The sequence below is a fragment of the Biomphalaria glabrata genome, chromosome 1, assembly GCF_947242115.1.
Source record: "Biomphalaria glabrata chromosome 1, xgBioGlab47.1, whole genome shotgun sequence".
Classification (NCBI taxonomy): Eukaryota; Metazoa; Mollusca; class Gastropoda; family Planorbidae; genus Biomphalaria; species Biomphalaria glabrata.
The window spans coordinates 19,412,987-19,436,324 of record NC_074711.1 but is presented as its reverse complement, the minus strand read 5'-3'; the positions used below and the strand labels follow the sequence as shown (position 1 = coordinate 19,436,324).

The 23,338-nt window shown below is 32.4% G+C and overlaps 2 protein-coding genes across 13 annotated transcripts in view; one reads left to right on the top strand and one right to left on the bottom strand.

The window, feature by feature from the left end:
• The window catches only part of LOC106073328 (cytosolic purine 5'-nucleotidase-like), an 87,636-nt gene extending 81,113 nt beyond the window's left edge, over positions 1-6,523 (top strand). For all 5 annotated transcript variants that reach the window (XM_056026794.1, XM_056026789.1, XM_056026801.1 and 2 more), the window contains exons 14-20: positions 1,061-1,289; positions 1,783-1,843; positions 1,934-1,991; positions 2,135-2,253; positions 2,425-2,546; positions 3,297-4,710; positions 5,653-6,523. In XM_056026794.1, coding sequence (XP_055882769.1) covers positions 1,061-1,289; positions 1,783-1,843; positions 1,934-1,991; positions 2,135-2,253; positions 2,425-2,546; positions 3,297-3,420 — 713 coding nt within the window. In that variant the 3' untranslated portion in view covers positions 3,421-4,710; positions 5,653-6,523. The remainder of the gene's footprint in view (positions 1-1,060; positions 1,290-1,782; positions 1,844-1,933; positions 1,992-2,134; positions 2,254-2,424; positions 2,547-3,296; positions 4,711-5,652) is intronic.
• Positions 6,524-9,357: 2,834 nt separating this feature from the next.
• Positions 9,358-23,338, bottom strand: part of LOC106073274 (golgin subfamily B member 1-like) — a 96,794-nt gene continuing 82,813 nt past the window's right edge. For 4 of the 8 annotated variants that reach the window (XM_056026731.1, XM_056026747.1, XM_056026755.1 and 1 more), the window contains 17 exons: positions 22,799-22,855; positions 22,621-22,683; positions 21,462-21,491; positions 20,507-20,602; positions 20,249-20,410; positions 19,918-20,103; positions 19,457-19,750; positions 18,675-18,797; positions 18,266-18,361; positions 15,445-15,561; positions 14,945-15,323; positions 14,567-14,755; positions 12,470-12,657; positions 11,422-11,697; positions 10,987-11,121; positions 10,576-10,647; positions 9,358-10,029 (listed from right to left, as the gene is read on the bottom strand). In XM_056026731.1, coding sequence (XP_055882706.1) covers positions 9,997-10,029; positions 10,576-10,647; positions 10,987-11,121; positions 11,422-11,697; positions 12,470-12,657; positions 14,567-14,755; positions 14,945-15,323; positions 15,445-15,561; positions 18,266-18,361; positions 18,675-18,797; positions 19,457-19,750; positions 19,918-20,103; positions 20,249-20,410; positions 20,507-20,602; positions 21,462-21,491; positions 22,621-22,683; positions 22,799-22,855 — 2,496 coding nt within the window. In that variant the 3' untranslated portion in view covers positions 9,358-9,996. Of the gene's footprint in view, positions 10,030-10,575; positions 10,648-10,986; positions 11,122-11,421; positions 11,698-12,469; positions 12,658-14,566; positions 14,756-14,944; positions 15,324-15,444; positions 15,562-18,265; positions 18,362-18,674; positions 18,798-19,456; positions 19,751-19,917; positions 20,104-20,248; positions 20,411-20,506; positions 20,603-21,461; positions 21,492-22,139; positions 22,171-22,620; positions 22,684-22,798; positions 22,856-23,338 lie in introns of those variants that run through there. The other 4 variants (XM_056026740.1, XM_056026743.1, XM_056026770.1 and 1 more) reach the window with 4 other exon arrangements.

Genomic DNA, 23,338 nt, shown 5'->3' with positions numbered 1-23,338 from the left:
GATATTTTATCTTTTGTAGTTTTATATTTGTTTTTTTTTTTTGGTTAGTTTCATTTATTGGGTTGGTGCTGAATGAGTTATTCAAGCCACTGTATGTAACTACATAAATACAATCATTGACTAGAGAAGTGATTCCCAAAGTGGTCTATATAGCCCCTCAGGGGTCAACAAGGCCTTCCAAGGGGTCTATGAGACAAATAAGTTTGGGAACCACTGGACTAGAGTGTGTATAGAATGACGGACAGTAAACAGAAAGAAGGACAGCAGCATATGAAGTCTTTTCAATTTGTCTTCAATTCTGTCAATAAGGCCTTCTTCATGCTCTATAAATACAATCTAATAAACCACTTGTTCTATTTAGTTTGCTTTATAAGTTTTAGACTTTCTTTCAGAAATGAAGATCATTACATCCTTGGGGTTTGACCTCAGGACCATTGTGAAGACAGTCTGAAGTGAACCGCCCAGACTTGATTAGCTTTCTTCCCCTATATATTGTCTGTTATAATGAATTCATTGCCCATTTTGACTAACTTACCTTATTGAATGCCATGTGTTTAATGGACTAAGTTCTATAATGTCTAGTGTTTAATGGACTAAGTTCTATAATGTCTAGTGTTTAATGGACTAAGTTCTATAATGTCTAGTGTTTAATGGACTAAGTTCTATAATGTCTAGTGTTTAATGGACTAAGTTCTATAATGTCTAGTGTTTAATGGACTAAGTTCTATAATGTCTAGTGTTTAATGGACTAAGTTCTATAATGTCTAGTGTTTAATGGACTAAGTTCTATAATGTCTAGTGTTTAATGGACTAAGTTCTATAATGTCTAGTGTTTAATGGACTAAGTTCTATAATGTCTAGTGTTTAATGGACTAAGTTCTATAATGTCTAGTGTTTAATGGACTAAGTTCTATAATGTCTAGTGTTTAATGGACTAAGTTCTATAATGTCTAGTGTTTAATGACTAGATGCTGTATTTCTTGTCTTTAATAGTTCAGGTTATGTAATGTTAAGTGTTTAATTGACTAAGCTCTTTAATGTCCAATGTTTTATGGACTAGGCTCTGTGGAAGTCTTCAATGAGCTAATGGGAGCCAATGAGAGCCTGTCTGAAGTACTTTATGTTGGTGACCACATATTTGGAGACATCCTCAAGTCTAAGAAAGCCCTTGGCTGGAGGACATTTCTTGTTGTACCAGAAATGGTGCAGGAGCTAGGGGTCTGGACAGAAAAGAGTTATCTGTTTTCCAAGCTGTCTGAATATGATTATGAAATAGCAGAGGTCTATAGGTAACTGCTTTATATTGGTTTCTTTAGTAAGTGAACATGACTGACCAGAAAATAATAAAGATTGAGGATTGATATTATTGTATATTTACAAACAACCTAGGCCAATGAAAAAGATCCTAATTTGATTAAAGAATCATCAACTTTGAAAGCAGCAAACAACAAGGTTGTAAGAACAAGTGACTGTTTTTCTCAGACATGGTCACAATGAACAACCAATAAATTCTCAGCTTGTGCTATTATAAATAGCTTAGAAGCAAGTTCATTAGCTGAACTGTGAGGAAATCTGATTGGGTGGCTGGATTTGCCAATGATCTGAGTCCATCTTTAGTTTACAGAGTGTCATAGGTTATTTAGCTAAATACTTAGTCACTTATAAAAACCATTGGCTCTAACACATGAATCCTTGTGGCATCTTTTCTTTAATTGAACTTGAATGAGTTTATCTTGCTTAGCAAAATGGTCATCTAAAATTTTTTTTTTTTTTAATTTACAGAAACCTAGACAGCAGTCACACTGGTAAACCAGATATTTCCCAAATCCAGGCAGACATTAGAGTAAGTGATGACCAAAATGAATTCTTTGAATTGGAATGTCTTAGAATGATCACATGAACTTGTTTTATCTTCTTGTCTTAACTTTCACAGGCTGTCACACATGAAATGGACCAGGCTTATGGAACTTTGGGAAGTGTCTTCCGTAGTGGTAAAGTTTGCTAAAAGCAATTCCCCACCCAGCCAAACAAACAACAAAAAAACAATTATTGAGAAAACTTTATTTTTTCACCTATTCTTCTATTATGCTTGTTTAAAAATATGGTTAATCTATGTTTTTTTCTGCATTATCAGGAAGTCGCCAGACATTTTTTGCCACTCAAGTCATGCGCTATGCAGATCTGTATGCTGCTTCCTTTATGAACATGTTGTACTATCCCTTCACTTACTGTTTCAGAGCTCCTCCAATGCATGTAAGTTGTTCTTGGAACCTAATCTCTAGAGTGCTTTCTTTTGGCACTATAGTAGTACTATTATGGCCTCCTTCAGTAATGAAACGACTATGGATTATCTCATGGAAATGAGATGCATGCCTGGGCTGTGGTGTTATATATGTTAGACATAGTCTTGTTTTGACTCCTCAGATGCCACATGAGTCTACAGTGGACCATGAAGCTCGACTAAGTGAAGAACAGTTCCGTAAGATCAGTTTGGCCTGGAGAGCACGAGCAAGCATCCCACTTACTCCCAAAGATACGTCTGTCAAGTGAGTTGTTTCATTTGATAGAAACTTAGAACAATAAATTCATTTGAAGGTTGTGTGGTAATGTGTTACTAGTCTAATAAATGTTCCAAGTTCACATCTAGGTGGGCAAGTGCCATGTTCAGATTCAGGTGGGCAAAATTCAAGTTCAGATCTAGGTGGGCAAATTTCAGGTACAGATCTAGGTGGGCAAGTTTCTGGATAAATGTCACTGCCTTAATGATATATTAGTTGCTTTGTATCATTTGAGGAAAGTATTGATGATTTGTTTTTGTAGTGGACACACAATACTTGTCACTATTGTAAGATCACTTTGAGACTTAGGTCTATAAAGCAAGTTTACCTAGTTTACTTGTGCGGACAAGATTTGATGAGGAATCAACCCAAAAAAAAAAAAAAAAAAGGTTACTTTGACTGTCCTGACCAGATGTTTAAAATAAGCCTAAAGTTTAAATCTTCACTAAACTCAAAACTTTCATTTTGGATGCCAATCATTTTTCTATTAAATATTTAAGTCTAGGCCAGAAAAAAAAGAAAGAAAAACCTGCTAACTAACCTTTTGATGAAATTTTTAAAGATGTAAACCTTAGAAAATATATTTTTCAAATAAAATACGAAATTAATCATGACAAGTTTAGTTAATATAGCTACAGTTTGGTTGTAGAGTGCCTTCTTTTTTTAAATAAAAATTTAACTTTTCTTTATATTTGACATTTGCTTCGTTTAAAAAGAAAATGACTTTGTTTCCTAAAGGCCTCCGATAGTTCGAGCTGATAGCACAGTGCCCAGACTGTACTGTGAGACTCCTGATCAGCTGACCGAAGTTGGAGATGAATTCTTGGCTGAACATTCCTCAGTATCAGACTTTGACCAGTAAGATCACAGAGCCATGACTAAGTCTGACATTGTATTCTTAGATTTAACACTGCACTGATGTAGCTCCATTTACCCTTTGCTTGACTTTAGATAGTTCCCTTGATATATTTATCATTATATTTGTTGTAGCTAACATTTACTTTGTTAAGAACTGTCCACTGCTGACTATGCTAGGCAGAAAACATTTCTATTGATATACTGTGTTCATCCTGAACTGCTTTAGTGGATGCCACATTTCCTATTACCTTTATATTCATCTCAGGATTGGATGCTGTCTAATCCTTCAACCAGTTTTTGAAACACTTTCTATCCAAAACATTACAAAACTAGTGTGACTGACGGAAGAAGGAAGAAGTCCATTCCTACATTTTGTGTTGCCACATTTGAATACTGTGAAATAGTTCATGCCAACTATAATTACCCAAATTTTTTTTTTATGTCAGCAAAAGTTTTTTTTAACTAGATGTAACTGTAATTTGCTAATCTGTTTAAAATTATTTTATTAGTGAATTACCTACTAACTGTTTAATTTAGATGTATTTATAGTGTAATTTATCATACCTCATAACATTTATCAAGTCAACCTGACATAGTCATTAACTTATTTATATATTTGGGAAGTTTTAACATTTCATATAAAACAAAGTATACAGGTAGTTATATCTGATGAAGCTTTAACAATTCAATTCTCCAATTGTTGTTGAGCTATTGATAGAGCTCCTTGGTAATAATTCTGATCTAGAAGTGTTCATTTTGTTTCTGTATCAAGTCAAGTGTTAACCTCATAAGCAAAGTCATTCCGTTTTGTTTGTTGTTAGCTAAATCTTAATACTACACATATCTTGTTGTTTTAAAATGTCAACAATTTATATAGCAGAGATTCATTTTTATAAAACTATAATTTAAATAATTGCCTTTGAATTTTTTTCTCATTGCTTTCAATTCATTGAAATAAGATTTGTTCCTTCTTATTGAGCTAAATGTACATTGTGTTCTTCTGTTTCAACATATTGGCTTTAAAAATTGGAACTATTTTTTATATTTGTTTCATTGAAAGCAGTGAAGATTTGTTGGTTTACATTGAAGTCATTGTTGTATATTTGCCAAAGCAAGAGTTTTTCTTATATGCAAACATTTTGGAGTGTTGTACTTAATGACTTATTTTTCAAGCTGAACAAATTTGTATAGAGCAAAAATTTGTTTTAAAAGATTTATGCTTTTTTTTTTTTTTCTAGTTCTTTACTGTTATACAAAATTTTGTTTTTTAAAGACCAATGATATTAATCTGTAGGTCCACTACTATTTTTAATTTACATAAATGATTTACCAAATTGCATTACTTCAGGAACAAAAGTCAGATTATTTGCAGACGATTGCATAATATATAGAACAATAAAAACAACACAAGACACAGATATTTTACAAAGAGAATTAGATGAATTACAGAAATGGGAATCAAATTGGAGCATGTCTTTCCACCCAGAAAAATGTCAGTTGTTAAGAGTAACAAAAAAACTAAAACAAATTAATTCCACTTATCTTATTCATGGCAAACCAGTAACACAGACTAAAAACGCAAAATACCTAGGTGTTATAATAAATGAAAAACTGTCATGGAATCCACATATTGATGAAACTACAAAAAAATCAAACAAAGCATTAGGATTTATTAAAAGAAATTTCTATAAATCAAATAAGAACATAAAACTAAAATGTTATTTAACCTTGGTTAGGCCAATAATAGAATATGCATCCTCTGTTTGGGACCCCTCAACTCAAGAAAACATTAAGAAACTAGAACAGACACAAAATAGAGCAGTGCGATTCATAACAAACGAATATTCACATATGACTAGAGTAACACCTTTAGTAAAATCACTAAATTTAGAAAGCCTTCAGGACAGAAGGCTCAAAAGTAAAGTAGCAATCATACATAAAACACTGAACCATAATCTTCAAATACAAAAACAAAATTTAATAAAATACTCTGAAAGACACAAAGATAAAGGCACATTCCTCGTCCCATATGCTAGGACAAATTTGTACAAATACTCCTTCTTCCCTAGTGCTATTAGAGCATGGAATGGGTTGCCTGAGCTAGCCAGGAAAACCAGTGACTTGGCAGAATTTAAGTCATTGGTTAATATGCATGACTAAATGCATGACGCGTAGGACGTAATCATCTTCTTTTTTGAAGTAACGTCTGTATTATATAAGATAAGATAAGATGTAGCTCTGATATTTTTACAGATTCAAAATGAACCAATAACACAAATACTTAAATAGCTAACATTCACCTCTCCCCACTTTTGTAGAAAATATTTATTTAAAAATGTGTGCATGCCTGACAGAACCTTTTATTTTTTAAATATCATGAATCTCTTATGCCTTGCTTGTTGGGTTTATTTAGACCATGAGATTACTGCTAGGGTTATATACAGGTGATAGCAATAGTGACACCATGTGATATTCTATAATTATTATTTTTTAAAGCTAAGCAACTTTTTTACCTTTATTTTGTAGCAGCTTTGTAGGAGGATTCATTTTTACCCTTTCTAACTTGTGCTATTGTGTTAATGCTCTATTTGTCAACTCTATGCCCTGCTTATGTCTTGTACTTTTTGACTCCTCAGGCCATCTTGTGATCCACTTCCCATTGTCTATTACTAGCTCCTGACTGGACATAACCATGTTGTCATAGAAACCATTTTTACTCTATTTTTGATATACAGCATCTTTATATGCATTTGCCTTGAATATCATCATATCCATTGTGGCTTTTTAAAGAGTTGATTAATTGACTCTTTTCTTTTGTCCAACTGATTCAACATTTTGTTTTGTGTAAACTGTTGGTTAGTAAAGTGTCTGGAAATGTGTGTGTGTATGTGTATCGTTGACACACTTTTCAATGTGTACTTTGTATGTATTTTTAAAGATCTACAACTGTTTTGGGCATTAAGGTTGTTTTTTTTTGGCTACTGCTTAAATTCAAATCATAAAATATTCCTAAACCATGTTATTGTTCATTTCAATGTTCTATACCAATATATTGCATTGTAAACAATTGACTTATTAAAAAATGCCTCTTTTTATGGCAGCAATGACTTTTCTTGATTTGTGTGTGTTTTGTGTTTGTCTTACACACATGTCTTCATCTTGAAAGTTTATTCTTGAATTGTTTTTGTTTCAATCCACACACGTGTACTGCTACAAAATCCCAAGTCAAAGTGTTTGCCTTTGAAGAGTGTGTCAGGACTGAAGTCTCTACTTTCAAATCTGACCAGAAGGAACGAAAGAAACAAGCAAAATACAAAAAACAATTTAAAAAAATAAGGAAAAACAGCACAATCACTGTCATATCTCTCAATATTACAATATCTATCTACTCCTTTTATGTATAAAACACAATTAATTACTACTAATGGATTAACTAATTGGTTAATTTTTTGAATTGATTCATGGATTGTCTTTGACAATGAATAATTTTGCCAAATTTTAACTTGATCTGAGAATGTAAAATGGGAGAAAAAACTAGTAAAAGAATCCAGACAGACATACAGACTGAGTTAGTATAAGCTTTGTAAAAAAATGATAAGTTTATTCAAAAAAAAGCTTATATTAAAGGTTTAAGGAAGAGGTTCATGCTATAAAACAAAATGATCTACACAATTATCTCAGTACACAAATGTTTCAGTACACCATTGGATCACAAGCGTTCTTGAGGGCAGCATAAATTATTCTAGAATTGTTAATTTATGATTCTTTGTAAGGTAAGCTGTCCATTCTGTACTGCCCATTGCTAATATATTTCAGCAGGAATAAAGCCTAATCCCAGGACCCTACCACTTAACAAGTTAGATATGGAAGTTAATACTTCATTAACAAGTTAGATATGGAAGTTAATACTTCATTAACAAATTAGATATGGAAGTTAATACTTCATTAACAAGTTAGATATGGAAGTTAATACTTCATTAACAAGTTAAATATGGAAGTTAATACTTCATTAACAAATTAGATATGGAAGTTAATACTTCATTAACAAATTAGATATGGAAGTTAATACTTCATTAACAAGTTAGATATGGAAGTTAATACTTTAAGCTGATCAGCAAGGGAGTCATTATTATGTGTCAAGAACATGGGTGTGTAAGTTGTGAGATTGTGTATTTCCTAATTTATTAGTTGTGAATTGTGTTTTTAACACGGGTTTTTCAAGTGGGGGGTAATATGTGTATCCAGTGATCACTTGGTGTGCTGATCTGGTCTTGGTACTGTATGATGGGGATGCATTTTCAGGTTTTTAGGTGTTGTATTGGGGTAATATTTGTTAATGTATGATTTAGATTTATGCTACCTAGTTGTAGGCTTTGATTCATTTCAATGTATTAGCACTAAGAATATATCATAGTGCACATGAAAATAGTCTTGTCAATAAATCCTATAGCTTACTTACTCATAGTTGCTTTGTAAACTACCTTGTTCATACAAGACTACTATAAAACGATCATCTTATTCCTTCATTAAGTTATAGCCCAATCATTGAATCATACCACTAAGCAAGCTATAGTGTAATATTGAAAGTTCAAGCCTCTCATAGCACATTACATTTGGGCTTCCATCTATATATCATTGGTCAGTATAGAACTAAAACTAAGTTATTTATTGATCTCACAGTATAGAACAAAAACTAAGTTATTTATTGATCCCACAGTATAGAACTAAAACTAAGTTATTTACACTATGCTTGTGATGGACAGTTGAGGACGGTGTTGAAGCTTTCAGCCCAGCGTACAAGTATCTACTCCTCATCTAAAAGCAGTTTCCTTCAGAACTAAGTCTAGGAAAGACCATTGGCTTGTGAACCATACACAGTTTGGATGGACTTAACATTTTCACATTTTTAGTCTCTGAGTAGATCTGGACTTCTTTGCCTTTTTGTTGAACTACAATTTCTTGAGATTTCTATGCACCTCTTTCAGCATGAGTGTTCTCTGATTTTGGGGCATGCAGGATTGCAATGATAAGCTTTGTAGCAATGTTGCTTGTGTTTCAGCAGCTATTTGATAAGCACATTGTTTTTATCCAACCTGTCTTAATGCTTGTGTTTTGACTGACCAAGAACACTACTTGCCACAGAGTGTACAGAGTCCATCAGTTCATTACAGCGGTTCTTTTTGTCCTTATTAAAGTACAGAGTTTTGTATTCAGCATTTAGTTTGTTAGGGAGCTCTTATTGTTGTCAGAGTTCTTATACTTTTCAACCTCTAGGCGCTTTACTTTCTTGGGGCCTAGTTAAATGCATATTTTCAACTTCGATATTATATGACGATCTGTCTAGACATCTACTCTGCATACAACATCAGTGAATAGCATCCTGGCTGTCTGACAATGATGTATCCGATACTTGGATCTCGAATGCATCAAGAATTTTTTTTTTATCTGGTTTCTGGAAAAGTGTATTTGTTACAGCATATAACAATGCCACATTGTATTGTTACAGCATATAACAATGCCACATTGTATTGTTACAGCATATAACAATGCCACATTGTATTGTTACAGCATATAACAATGCCACATTGTATTGTTCCAGCATATAACAATGCCACATTGTATTGTTCCAGCATATAACAATGCCACATTGCTGTTGCAGTGACATGATTATTTCTCTAAAGACTTTCAAGTCGGATCCCGCTCTAGCATTAAAGTCGCCCGATATGATAAGTTGATATCTTTTTGGGTGTTTTATTTATTACACACTTCAGATCCATAGATGTCTGGAAGCATTTGAAAGAAAATATACACAATGAAAACTAATTGCAGTGTTGAGGAAGTGGGGGTGAGGCCTTTAAATATTGACAAGTACCATATATGAGAGATGTATTGGTACTAGAAGTAGAATCAGAACCTATTCAGTGACTAACACAAAAACATGGAAGGTATAAAATAGTTTAATTCATGTACAAAAGTTTCTGTCTTATTTATATTTTACATATTAACAAAAACAAATTTGCATAGGCAATCCGCAAGTCAATAAATATAGTATTAAAATGAGATGTAAATAAATGGTATTTTATTATTTAACAAACTACATGGCAGTCATTTAACTTAATACATCCTAAGAAAAATGTAATTTTGGAGTATAAACCAAATACAAGACAAAATGAACCAAACACTAGAGACATTTGGATACAAGTTCACAAAGCTATCTAGTGTTAGGCTTGGGAGTATACAATCATGTATCACAGCGATAACAAACTATTTGGAGTCTTCTTGTCATGTACTGAGGCTAGAAAGGAACTTGATCACATGACATGTTGAACACAACACATGTTGTGTTGAACACAACACATGACATGTTGAACACAACACCGGATGAAGGAATGCTTTTTATTTACACATGACATTCTTTATGTACAGAACTATCTACAGATCTGCCAAACACTGACAGAAAAATGCTAAATTTTGATCTTGCACTTTGATTTGACAGGGTCACAGAATGAGTTCCCACACAAAGATATCACAGAGCTGCTTGAGTTGAATGCTGAACTTGTTATTTTACTTGCTAAACTTGTTATTTTACTTGCGCAACCTCTTTAGTAACTTTCTGAAATAAATTTTCTGATCAATTAAAATGGTGACACTATAAGCAATGATAAGTAAAAAATTTTGTCTCCAACTTTTTTATTTCCTCTGAAAAAATGTCTTTCATACTTTTGTCAATACCATGTTGAAATAAACTTTTTTTTTTCGTTTCTGTGGTTGATATCTTCAATAAGAATAATGAAAGTGGTTTGAAGTGTAAGGAGAAACTTTAAATGAAAGTGTAAAATAATTTTTTAAAATAATAATTTTACATTGCAATTAATACTGCAATGTCTTCCCACACTGAAGCAAGTAACATTTGACTCTCACTAAGGCTTAAAATTGACTATTTCAACTAGAAAAGTTTTAATATTGAGCTAGACAAGAAGAGGAATAATAAAAATTGGTTTTGTGATAGTCAAATTAAAACAGAACTAGTAAACTAAAATATCCAAGTCAAACTCAAAATGATATTTTCAAGGCTCTTATATAGAATGTGATTGTGCAGAACTTTTTTTAATTGTTCAGTGTTACTATTTTGTAATCAAGACTAACTAATACTACTAACCAATCCTGATTTGTCTATTTTTGATAAATCCTCAACAAAACATGCAGGCACTAGTCCTCGATTACCATCAACCTTCAAGGAGAAAAAATTCAACAGAAGAGAAAAAATTAATTATCAGCACTTATTTTGATTACTAACTAAGATAACATTATATAGGACAAATTAGACATAGAAGACAATTAGTAAATACAGTGGATAAAGTTATTGCTGCAATAAATTGAAATGATTAAAAGTGTACTGGTACTTGTAGTTAACAGCACAAGTAATGAAAAAATTCTAACATTTAACTAATTTACTATCTTCGCATAATCATAATAGAGATCTGAGATCTATCTCTATAGGAACATAAAATGTAGCCATCTTCCTTAATCTTTGGAGTAAATAATAAAAGAAGAGTTCTTTGTTACTAACTTCACCATGGAAGAATCCATCAGGTCTTGGGTCTCCATACACATGGATTACATCCCCTGCTTGGAAGGCCAACTCAAAAGCTGTGTAATCATGAGGTGATTGTTGTTTGGGGTTGTAGTCATAAAGAGCCATTACCTGCAGGAGAAACAAGACAGCTTTATACAGAGACCTACATAAATAAACCTTGCTCTTGATGGGTTCCTTGCCTCAAAAAAGCCATGTAACAATAATACAAGTCTGGCACTAATATACATTCTACAAACACATTGGTATTGTAGGTGGATAAGAATATTAAAACTTAGAATTAGATTTCAAAATAGATTGTCAGCAAGCAGGATACATACATCACAAGGCTTTTTTGAAAAAGAAAAAAAGTTTAAAATTAGCTCTGCCACTGTTACTTAAAAAAATGAGTATTAATCTCAACAGACTCACAGCTTTCCTATGTCCACGTTTGTAATGGACACTGCTGAGCACAGATGAAAGGTCAGTGTCAAGGTCTTTCTGATCCTCGACCTGGATCCCACCCTTGGCATTGGCAACCTTTATAATACCTTCAAACACCAGCTCTGCCTTAGGAGACACATGCCCACCTGCACAAAGGGACTGCACAGCCAAATGGACACTTTTACCAAGATTCAGATCTTCTATCAAGAACTCACAGATGTTAGGATTTGGGATCTGCTCATAAGGCTGATTGTTTACAAATACCTGGAGAAAATAGTTGAATGTTGTACATTGAAACTGGAACATGACATTGTCATGTTTTATGTATCAGATTTACACACCTAGAAACATTTTTAGTTCTTTGTTTAAATTTCGTATCAAACAAAAGAATTCAGTGAATTCAGTGACAATAAACAACCCAGCTAGTTATTTAATAAATATTTGTCTCTATTTTATAAATAAATAAGCCTTACACATTTAAAAAAAGAATATTATCAGATAAGATATTTGATTTACTACAAATTATTGTGTCTGCTGTGTTTAGCTAGCACAACGACCAACCACCTTTACTTTTCCCCAACTAATGTCAGGTACCCATTAGAGCTGAGTGGACTCAGAGGCACCCAAAGATTCCAAAGTTGAAAATCCCAGTCTTCACCAGGATTCGAACCCGGGACCCCCGGTTCGGAAGTCAAGCGCTTTACCACTCAGCCACGGCGCCTACCCTGGCCTAACTGATGTCTTATAATTGATCTCATTGTTTTGAAAAGGCTCAATCTCTTATTCGAATCCTCTTTTTTTTTTTTTTTCCTAAAATATTGTGATGTCGGATTTTCAATATCTTTTCTAGTTTACGAGATCTAAACGGGACGGACAGACAGACATTTCACACAAAACTAATAGCGTCTTTTCCCCTTTCAGGAGCCGCTAAAAAAGACTACCATCTGTTGTAGTTTTAGGGCACGAAAATTTTTCTAGCTTAAAATGTAGATCTAATATCAATTTTAACTATAACAAAACAAGCACAGTATCCTACCATGTAACCTAGCAACTGAAAACCATGTGTGCTGCACCTTGCATCTACCTTGGGAGGTAACCATGACAACAGTAAACCTCTATCATTGACTAAACCTTTGATGTGTAAGTTCTGAGGTGGATCTGGTACCCTGGATCTGACTTGACCATTGTGACTGCTGTCCACTTTGTAATTTGTACTTACAATATCTGTATCAATAAAATAATTATTACTTTTATTATACAGATGGAAGGACAAAGATAAATTAAAAAAAACAACATAATTAAAACAAGCTATTTAAAATAAAACTCCTAGACAGTTCCTTTGGAGGTCCACAACTTTACATTATACAAAATTTCACATAAACAGTTGCAGATTTTTTAGATCCCAAAATCACTATTAACTCATTTATGCCAAGAGTTCCATTGTTATAGTTATTTATATCCTACTGATCAATGCCACCATGGAAATATGATTTGTTTACTTATTTAAGCACTCTTGGGATACACCTTAACATGTGCACAGAGTCGCAGCATTGCAGAGAATGGTGTTATGAAGCCTCCTTAAAAAGTTTTATACATTTTTTGTAAATTTTTGACTCTAGGCCCAACTAATGACAAATGAATATAACTTTCATGAACTAAGTCATCTGCTAACAAGTTTTTGTTCTATCATTTCTGTAGCATGGTGGGAAAAGAAAATTCAATTATTTTCATATTAGTTATAGACTTCTATATTTGCATGTTTCATTTTTGGAACACTAAGCAAATCCACTACAACCATTACACTAATAGTTTTTCTTTTAACACCTGAATCTCACTGAAAAAGCACTGGAAACAAAGAATGTAAGCAGAGTTCATGTGCTTGTTAGTGCTGCCATGAGACGTGATCCCTTTGAAAACATATTTTCAAACTTGCATGTCACTGACAATGAAAATATGGATCTAACAAACAAGTTTTCCAGCTGCAACACCCTATAAAATAATTCAATAACAGACGCATAAAATGTATTTCAAATGAAACAAATATCAGCATTGATCAATGAATCCATAATTCCTTAGTTCTGTCCTCATGGGTGCAAACAATTTATTTGTCATAAGACCATTTGTTTCAGTTTAAGTTATTTGTAAGGTGCAAATCATCTGGGCTACATTTGCTGGCCTGTTTATCCTCATGCCCTTTCTATTGATAGTCTACAACTATTTCATGGGAGGAGTAGACAGAGCTGATGAAAACATTGGTAAATATTGGGATCAGGCTTTAATCCCTGAAAACAAATGATATTCAAATCCTCTATTGTTCTGTTCTGAGTTGACTTTACAAAATGCATGGCGACTGCATAAAACACATTATTAGAAGCAATAAATATTTGCTGAATTATCAGTGATGTATCACATGAAGAGCCATGGTCATTCATGCTAACCCTAACCATAAAAAGACCTCCTCAACAGCAAAACATTGATTCACGCTATGATAGCCTGAATCATGTGATAGGCAAACAGTAAAAGAAAACAAGGTGTGCTTATTGTCATAAAATATGAATAATGCAATGTTGCCTTATTTGTGAAGTGCTCTACTCTAAAGCACACTGTATCATTTATTGAAAAGGATTTGTCAAGTGTTCCAATTTGGAACATCTCAGAATTCAACAATGGAATAGAATACAGTATTTTCTCTTCAAATTCTTGTTTCTTATATTTTTCATAATGACATGAATTTTATAGCAAATTAGGAACTTACAAGATTGTACTATTTTTTCTGTTTTAAAATGGTTCCTACATATATACATACAATGAAAATGGATATACTTTCAGACATCATTTATGTTTTTATAAACAATAATGTCTCTACAAACTAGATAAATGTCTGATCATAAGGTTCAGCCACTTGTACCTCCAGTTTTCTAGAAGCAAATATATATACTATTTGAAAACTAAACAAGTCCTTAACAAATGGTTTTGTAGAAGCAAATAAATATCATAGTTGAAAACTAAACAAGTCCTTAACAAATGGTTATTAGAAAGAAAATAGCAGCAAGACCAAAGCTGACTTTCTTATTTTCAGAAATTGTATACACTTCCTGTTGATTTTCAAAATGAATCCTATTGAGAAACTGACCTCTTGACATGGCATGAACTTGTCTGTGTTTGTTGAACGCTTGCTCTGAATGTGTAGGAGACACTCTTGGATTGATGCCATAGTTCATCATGTGGCTACTTCCATTCAATGGTTGCAGGTAGTTGGCTGGAACTAGACCAGTACGACCTTTCACCTCTGCCTCATAATAGCCAGTTCTATCCATTGGACCTAAGAAATACAAACAATTTCCCAAAATGAATAAAGAGCTGAAACAAGGTTTTATCAGTGTCAGAAGTAAATCTTATTAAGGAATCAATAAGTAAATCTTATTAAAAATCACTAATGAATCAAGAAGTAAATCTTAGAATGAATCACTAATGAAACTTAAAACCAAGTTGAATAAGACAATAATTTTACCAGTTATTAAGACAGCATCTCCTTCTCTAAGCTCCAACTCGAGTCCCGGTCTACCTGACTGGGAGAAGATAGCTGGATCATAATCCGCAATGGCAATAAATTGACCCAGATTAGTCTCCATTCGCTGGTGAACTTCTACTCTTCGGGAGACAGGAGAGCTACGAGACTGTGAGCCTCTGGCTCTAGGTGTGAAATTATCTGCTGACCTTGGTCTGTTGTCCATGTAAGGGGGTGGACGCTTTGTACGGGAACTGGCTATTGGCACAAAAGATATGGAATCTGTGTCGCTTGAAGCATAGTTGTAATCTAGGTCATCCAGGGAAGAAGATCTCTTGTTTCTGGCAGGGCGTTGTGGACTTCGGCCATTGACAGGAAAGTCCTACAAAAAAATTATGTATGATACTCATGTAGACCTTAAACATCGTTGAAAAAAAAAACAAGGTCCAATAAAAACTCAAATTTAGAATTGTTTGAATGTTTGAGATATAAAGTAAGCTTACAATATTATATTCTTCCTGTGCCATCACATGCTCAAGTCTTGTCAATTCTTCCAGAGCACTTGATGGTCTGTAGGAGGTTCGTCTCAAGTCAGCTCCAAGTCTTCGCAACAAAATATCCTGTCATTAGAAACAAAAAATATTTTTGAAAAGTAACTGTTTAGTTAGATCATTAACTAGCACAATTGTTTAGTTTTTACAATTCCTCTATTCTAAATCTAGGTAGAAACTAATTTTTATGGCCCTAGATCTAGGTAGAAACAAATTTGTATGGCCCTAAATCTAGGTAGAAACTAATTTGTATGGCCCTTTGATCTAGGTAGAAACTAATTTGTATGGCCCTTTGATCTAGGTAAAAACTAATTTGTATGGCCCTAGATCTAGGTAGAAACTAATTTGTATGGCCCTAAATCTAGGTAGAAACTAATTTCTTTGGCCCTAAATCTAGGTAGAAACTAACATGTATGGCCCTAAATCTAGGTAGACACTAATTTGTATGGCCCTAATTCTAGGTAGAAACTAATTTGTATGGCCCTCTCAAAACAAAACGAAAATTCTAATAAGCCTGAGTATTCACTCATAACAAAATTTTATTTTTAGATGATTTGAAAAGAATTCTTTGAGAAAACTCCATAAGTAAAGGGTGTAAATTTACATTTTATTTTACTCTTCGTATAAATAATGTTTCACAATAGACTAACTACATATCCATCTGAAAAATTAAGATAAAAGCTTTGTAAAAAAATATAACAGAATTTTAAAAACTCTTTGTCACAGTCTTAGTTGACATTGCATGATCTAAAGTTCACGTCATGTTAAGAGTTAAAAGACACGTGGAATTCCTGATGTAGAAAACAGGAAGTAGAATGAATAAAGTTGACTTTGAGTTCAGTCAAGTCAAGTCAAGTCAGTAAGGTCTTGCTCCTGGTCCAGGAAGGTTGGATGTTTCTTCCTGGACTGGTGTATATATATGTATATAGCATGAAAGTCGATGGACTAGTGATTGTTGATTAATAATATTTGAGAGTTGATTTCATTATGTGCTTATTGAATATTAAGGTATTATTCATATTTCAGTGGATATCTATAGTTGAAGCTCCAGTGTCACTAGTATTAAAGGGAAACTCCGATGGTTTTGACAATTTTTGATATAATATGTGTTTTGATTTATAGATAATGAATATATTATTCTTTTTTTTTTATTTGCAAGAATAACTTAGTAATTGATGTTTTTGTGACATAATTTTTCTGCGCATCCAAAACAGTCAGATTTTCACTGAATTTCTGTGTGACGTCACGAAGGTGCACTCAAATCCTATAGATAGGGAAGCGCCAAGTTATACGAGGACGAGGAAAAAAAAATATCTTTGATAAAAAATTTTTTCGTTAGTACATCATTTAAATACTTTAAAAGAAATTTCTAATGGTGTATAAATTATGACTGTATGTTTGACAGTAAGAAAATTAAGATTTTTTTGTGCCGTTTTGACCTAACATTGGTTGTCATGGAAAAAGTGATGAGAGCTTGACGCTGGCTCAGCCGGCGAGACACACCCCCAAGGTCAAAAGTTAAAAAGTTGGAATTGAGTTTCGTAGACGATATATCTACTAGATCTACTATTAAATTTCTTATTTAATAAGTAGACTACTTATTAAATAAGAAATTTAATAGTAGATCTAGTATTCGTAGTAAATTTCTAGCTCACAAATCTGATTCATTTATATTTATGAACTTCAGTTTTTTTTTAATGTCTCAGTAGTATCATTAATTTAATTCTTTGGCCTGGAAATCCAATGTATTGTTGGTACTGCACCTGGTATTAACTTCAATTTTTTTCAAATCCCATTTCCACAGCAATGAAAATGAAGTTGCTGAAACAGCTTCTCTCAAAATGGTTTGAGCATAAACATGAATTAGCTAATGCCTTTGTAAAATATTTGCTCTTCAGGCGAATAAATTTTTCCCATTTTCCCTTTAAAACTTCATTCAAGTTCATCTCTTGGAAACAAATGAAAAGAGACACTAATTTCTGTATCAGCATACTTGCTGATTTTATCTTTGTAATTGGAACTACTGCAACAAGCTGAAAAACAATATTTAATTTTCTTCAAGTAGAAATAGAGGTTTAGATCTAGAATATTATTTATAAACAATGACCGATTATAAATCAACGTGGAGACTAGATCTAGCTGTGAAGCGTAACAATAAATGCGATCTGATAGGTATAGAGTCTAGATCTAGACTAGGGAGTTTATCGGTTATATAGGTCTAGATCTAAATTTAGCCAGCACCCTTGTGACGTCACGTTTTTAAAAACTAAAAACATCTCGCAGAACCCCGTTTTTTTGGGGCGTGGAGAATTTTCTGTCTAATTTATTAAATATAAAATTTTCCGAGCATTTAAATAAAAAATGATATAATGTTTACTATTACAACTTTTTACGCAGAATTTAAATATGTCAATAACTAAAATTTGAAAAACTATCGGAGTTTCCCTTTAATTGTTCTTATTGTTACCCGCTGAGATGCGGACCTGATTGATACATTTGATACCGCTGCTATGCGGATGGGATTGTTATTATTTCTTGACTTGTAGCACTAACAAGGAGTGCAGTATATTATTATTATTATAGTAAAATAAACTTCATGTTGTCTGCTGAACGGACTTGAGTCAGTCGTATAGTGTTTGTCTTGTCACGTGTCTAGAGTACTTCAGGAAGCAAGAACTCAGTATTACACGACATTCGCATTCTGCAGTATTACACCATTCAACGTTCATTGACACTCTTGAACAAGCAAAGAAAAAGAAGTGATGGGATTTACCTTCTCTTGACATTTTCTTGCCAGCCTTTCAACTTTGGCTTGTAGGCTTTGAAGTAAAATTGTGGCCTGATTTTTAGAATTGTCAAGTTCATCAAACTGTCAATGAAAAAAAAAAAAAAGATATGCAACAAAAGAAATAATTGAAAATAAAAACAACCTAGCCCAAGAAGATACAATACTTAATAAATATAATTTAATTTATAGAGCGCTGTTGACAAACACAATGTAGTCTTAAGACACTGTGATAACATTACAAACATAAACATGAGAGCTAAAATGACAAACTAATCTAAACAGATAGGTCTTAATGTTCTTCTTGAATGTAGTGTAGCATGTTGTCTGAGATCAATAAAGAGTGAGTTCCACTTTGACAATGTTATTTTAAATCTAAATAAAAATCATTTCTTACCCGAGCAGACAAGTTATTATAATCATCACACAAATTCCTCAATCTAATGAGTTCAGTCTCAGTTTGATGGGAACGTTCTCGGAGCTGCAAGTTTTCTTTGTAAACTTCTTGCATTTTTTCTGTCTAGAGACACAAGACAATTTCGATTATGTCAAAGCAGACAATATTTCTAATGAAACAAACTGTTTTTTAAAGACAAACTGATTTTTCATCCTTACAAGACATTTAAATATTATAACAAATTAAAAAGATGAACACAAAGAAATGTTATTATAATAAATTATGAATGAAACAAAAAAAAGTGCTTCCTTGAGCCCAAAAAACAAAATTCCTTTTTAAATATTTTAGAAAGATTGTTGACTAATGAGATTAGAAATAGTTATTGACAAGGAAATACCATCGTAAAAATAAAAACAAATCATGAAACAACTATTCAATTGGTCCATCAATCTTTGATCATTTTCATGAAAAAATTCTATTGTAATGGTTTCCTGTTCTATGCTAATGAAGAAATAAATATCCAATTTAAAAAAATAAGGAAATAAATGGATCAAATAATTACATTCAACATAACAAAAAAAAATAAAATAAATAAAAACCACTTTCTACATTACATAAAATTGCTTTGTGAACACTCAGAATAAGATAAAAGTAAAAAGTAAAACACTTTCCAAATAAATAAAGGCTAAAAAAAAAAACAACCCATGTGCAAAAATAGTAAATGTAATGTCAATGTGAGACTTTCACCAATCACCAAGTGAAAACAAGTGCAGAGTAATTACCCTTGTGGCCAACAAATCATTTAATTTGTTTATATGTCCTGCCAAACTAGAATTTCTGGATTCAGTGCTGGAGATTTCTTCCATCTTCATGTTCAGTTCATTGATTTCTTTCTTCAAACTACTTTTCATTTCCTCAGAGCTCTTCAGTTCACTTATCAACTTGTCATTCATTTCCTCCAGGCTCTTCAATTCACATATCAACCTGTCCCTTTCTGCAATGGTTTTCTCCAGAGTCATTTCAAATTCTTTTCTCTCAGCTAGAGCATCATTAAGTTCCTTGCACTTAATTTCAAACTGTGTTATAACAAAATCATTGACAATATTTTTTTCAAAACCATTAGACACCTTTTAACCATTACACATACATTTTAAAATACTTAAGTTTTTTGGGGTTTTTTTTTGCAATCTAATAATAAGTGAACTTTTAGCTTAGCTCTTTTCTTACATAACAGTCAAGTTACCTCTTGTTTCAGAGTCTGAAGTTCAGCCTGAGCGTTTTGCAGCTGTGTTTCTGCTTCCTGTAAGTCAATCACTTCTTTCTCTAGGGATCGGAGTGAGTCAAGAGCATTACGTCGCATCCCCTCGATAGTCTGGCACTCTTCCTGGCTCAGCCTTAATTTCTGAACAAGGCTTTCAATTTCATTTCTCTGTAAAATGTTTCCATTGATTTTTCTATTAAGCTAATTAGTTTGCATTCAAATAATTATCTGTATAAAGCTAAAAAAATATAAAAAAATCACCTTAAATCTTCTAAAATATTTGTGACATTACAAATGAACTAAAATAGTTTACTTTAGACACAATTTCTTTATCTCTATGCTCTAATTCCGTTTTCAGGGCAGCAGCATCCAAGATACAATCCTCCCTGCGATACCCAATGTGACTCAACTCATGCCGTAATTTTGTCAAATCTAGCTGAAGATATTCCAACATTTCTCTGTCAGTTTGTTTGTTCTAAAAAAAGAAATTACAAATTTCATTTTAATAAAAAAAAAAATAATGTGCCAGACAAAAACAAAATCTATAGATGAAAAAATTCCTTCAACTTACTTTATTTTTAAGCAGATCATCTAAGTTCGAAAGCCATATTTCTAAAAGATTAATGTAACGACGTTTGTCCTCAAGTTCCTTTTCTAGCCGATTGATCTGAAGACAAGTAAGAAAATAAAAAGATAACTAATTAGAAAACAAGGTTTTGGAATGCAGGTTTCATTTAGTTCATTTGACAAAAACATTTTTTTAATTGAAAACTTAATTATGAATCCTTTTGTACGAAATTTAATCATTTAATAAATTTTAAATTAGTGTAAAGGAAATTTTCTTTTAAATTTCAATATCAGTACACTAGTGAGTTACAGTAGTGAGTCTTATATTTCTACACAAGCAAGTCTCTATTAATACACTTGTGAGTCTTTATTGGTACAAAAGTAAGTCTAAATAAGTCTATTTTGTACACTAGTAATACATTGTACACTTTTTACATTGTGCAGAAAAAAAAAAAAGCAACAGAACCACTAAGCAATGAACAAGTTAAGAGAAACCTTCACCAACAGTGGCACTGCTTGAAGCAAAGGGTTTCATGGTACAAGACACAGCTTATTGAGAGCCCTATACTGAATATCACAGTCAAATAGTCATTAGCCTTCTATCTTGGCTAGTGATTAAAATACATTTTTAAAATACTAATTATCAAACAAAATTAACATTAACAAAATGTTTTACTAATCCAAACGTGTTAGAAATGTTTTGCAATCAAAAAGTAAAAACAGCCAAATGAAAAGTAAGAAAAAAAACTGAAACAAAAATATTTAAGAATAAAAAAGGATCATGAACTAAACGAGTGCATTGTAACAAATTAAACAAAATGTCATTCAATGACTACATTGTGAGCAGGCTGGAAACTAAGAAAGTAGACATAAAGGGGATCTACAGAGCAATAAAACAAACTGGACACTGTCCAGTTGTGTACCGGGAATAAAAGACCTGTGATGCAGCCTTATCTTACCTTTTCTTTCCTCCTGTAAGCAGGGGGAAGCTGAACATGTAATGAAAAGAAGAATGAATGCTGGGCTAATGGTGGTTTTAAAAAGAATGAACACATTTAAAGACAACAGAAACTGTTGTTATTAAAAAAATGATTTCATTTGAAGAAAATACAAGTTGTTTCTATTAGTAGAACATCAAAAAGTTAGTCTTACAGAATAAAAACATTAGCCATGTAATCCTACTTTACATAAAAGCTCTATTTGTATAGGTAGGTGCTAGAAAGCTGTAAAATGTGCTAATAAAGAGTAATGACTGAAATATTCTTGGTAGTTGGTTTTCATTCAAATATTAAAATCTGCAGTAGAGAACTGCACTAGTAGACAAATTTGAAAGCAAGAATTTTTTACTATCACACAAAATTTTTGGAGAAATTTTTAGTATATCAATTTCTAAAATGAATGTCATTTGAAAATCAAAATTATTTAAAGCATTCATTTCAAAATAGAAATGCTTCATTCATTCAGCATTTAGTCTTTATCTGTTAAGAAAAGAAAATATAAAAGGGTCAACAATAAAATGGCCCACTTGATGGCAAAGCTGTACATAAAAAAAATCTACTGAATGAAAAAAACCTGTCCTCAAACTACAATACAAATCTGGCTACATGTACAAATATTGTTGGATATAAGGAATATACCTTAGTGTTGTGTCTTTTTAACTTGTTTAGACTGTGTCAGGGGAGAGAATGTATATATTTAGACTAAATCACTGGAGAATCACATGAGTTTTTATTTACCAGATTATAGTAAAGAAAAACCTAGCAAAACAAAAAGCAATTAACTAAGTTGAACTGAATACTCAGATGATTTTAATTCAAAGAAGAGAACTTAATTGTTCATGTGTAAAAATTATATTTACGTTGTTTTAAATTAGTTTTGATTAAGAATCTCACAAGTCCATCATTATAATAATCTGTTTACAGAAACCCAGCCAAGAAATTAGCAACCAAAATGTTCTGGTCTACAACATTTTAAAACAGATTTATTTTTAGTAGTTTATGAACCAGAGAAACTTGTGTTATAATGAACACCAAGATGTTACTAGAGAGAAAATCACCTTCAGTGTCAGTTTATGAAACAACTTTTTGGTCAAGTGACAAACTGATTTAATTAACTTACATCCTCCTTCAAATATTTATTATCTTTCTCCAACACTTCAACTTGTCTCAAATTTTCACTGGACTGAAAATAGAATTAAAAAAAAAAAAGATAATTAAAAATGTTTCCGCTACCAAATAAATACAACTTATATCTAGACATAAAGTGTAATGTAAGTCATGAACAAACTAGCACAAACCTTTTTCTTCCAATAAAACACTTGGTCTGGGTCTGATTTGTTGCCACTCTGATCAGTCTGAAAAATAGTTCTTAATATAAAACAAGTGTTCAAAAAAAAAAGGAAGAACTAGAACACAGTACAAAGATTCCCAAATGAACTAGAACACAGTACAAAGATTTCCAAATGAACTAGAACACAGTACAAAGATTTCCAAATGAACTAGAACACAGTACAAAGATTTCCAAATGAACTAGAACACAGTACAAAGATTTCCAAATGAACTAGAACACAGTACAAAGATTTCCAAATGAACTAGAACACAGTGCAAAGATTCCCAAATGAACTAGAACACAGTACAAAGATTTCCAAATGAACTAGAACACAGTGCAAAGATTTCCAAATGAACTAGAACACAGTGCAAAGATTTCAAAATGAACTAGAACACAGTAGAAAGATTTCCAAATGAACTAGAACACAGTGCAAAGATTCCCAAATGAACTAGAACACAGTACAAAGATTTCCAAATGAACTAGAACACAGTACAAAGATTCCCAAATG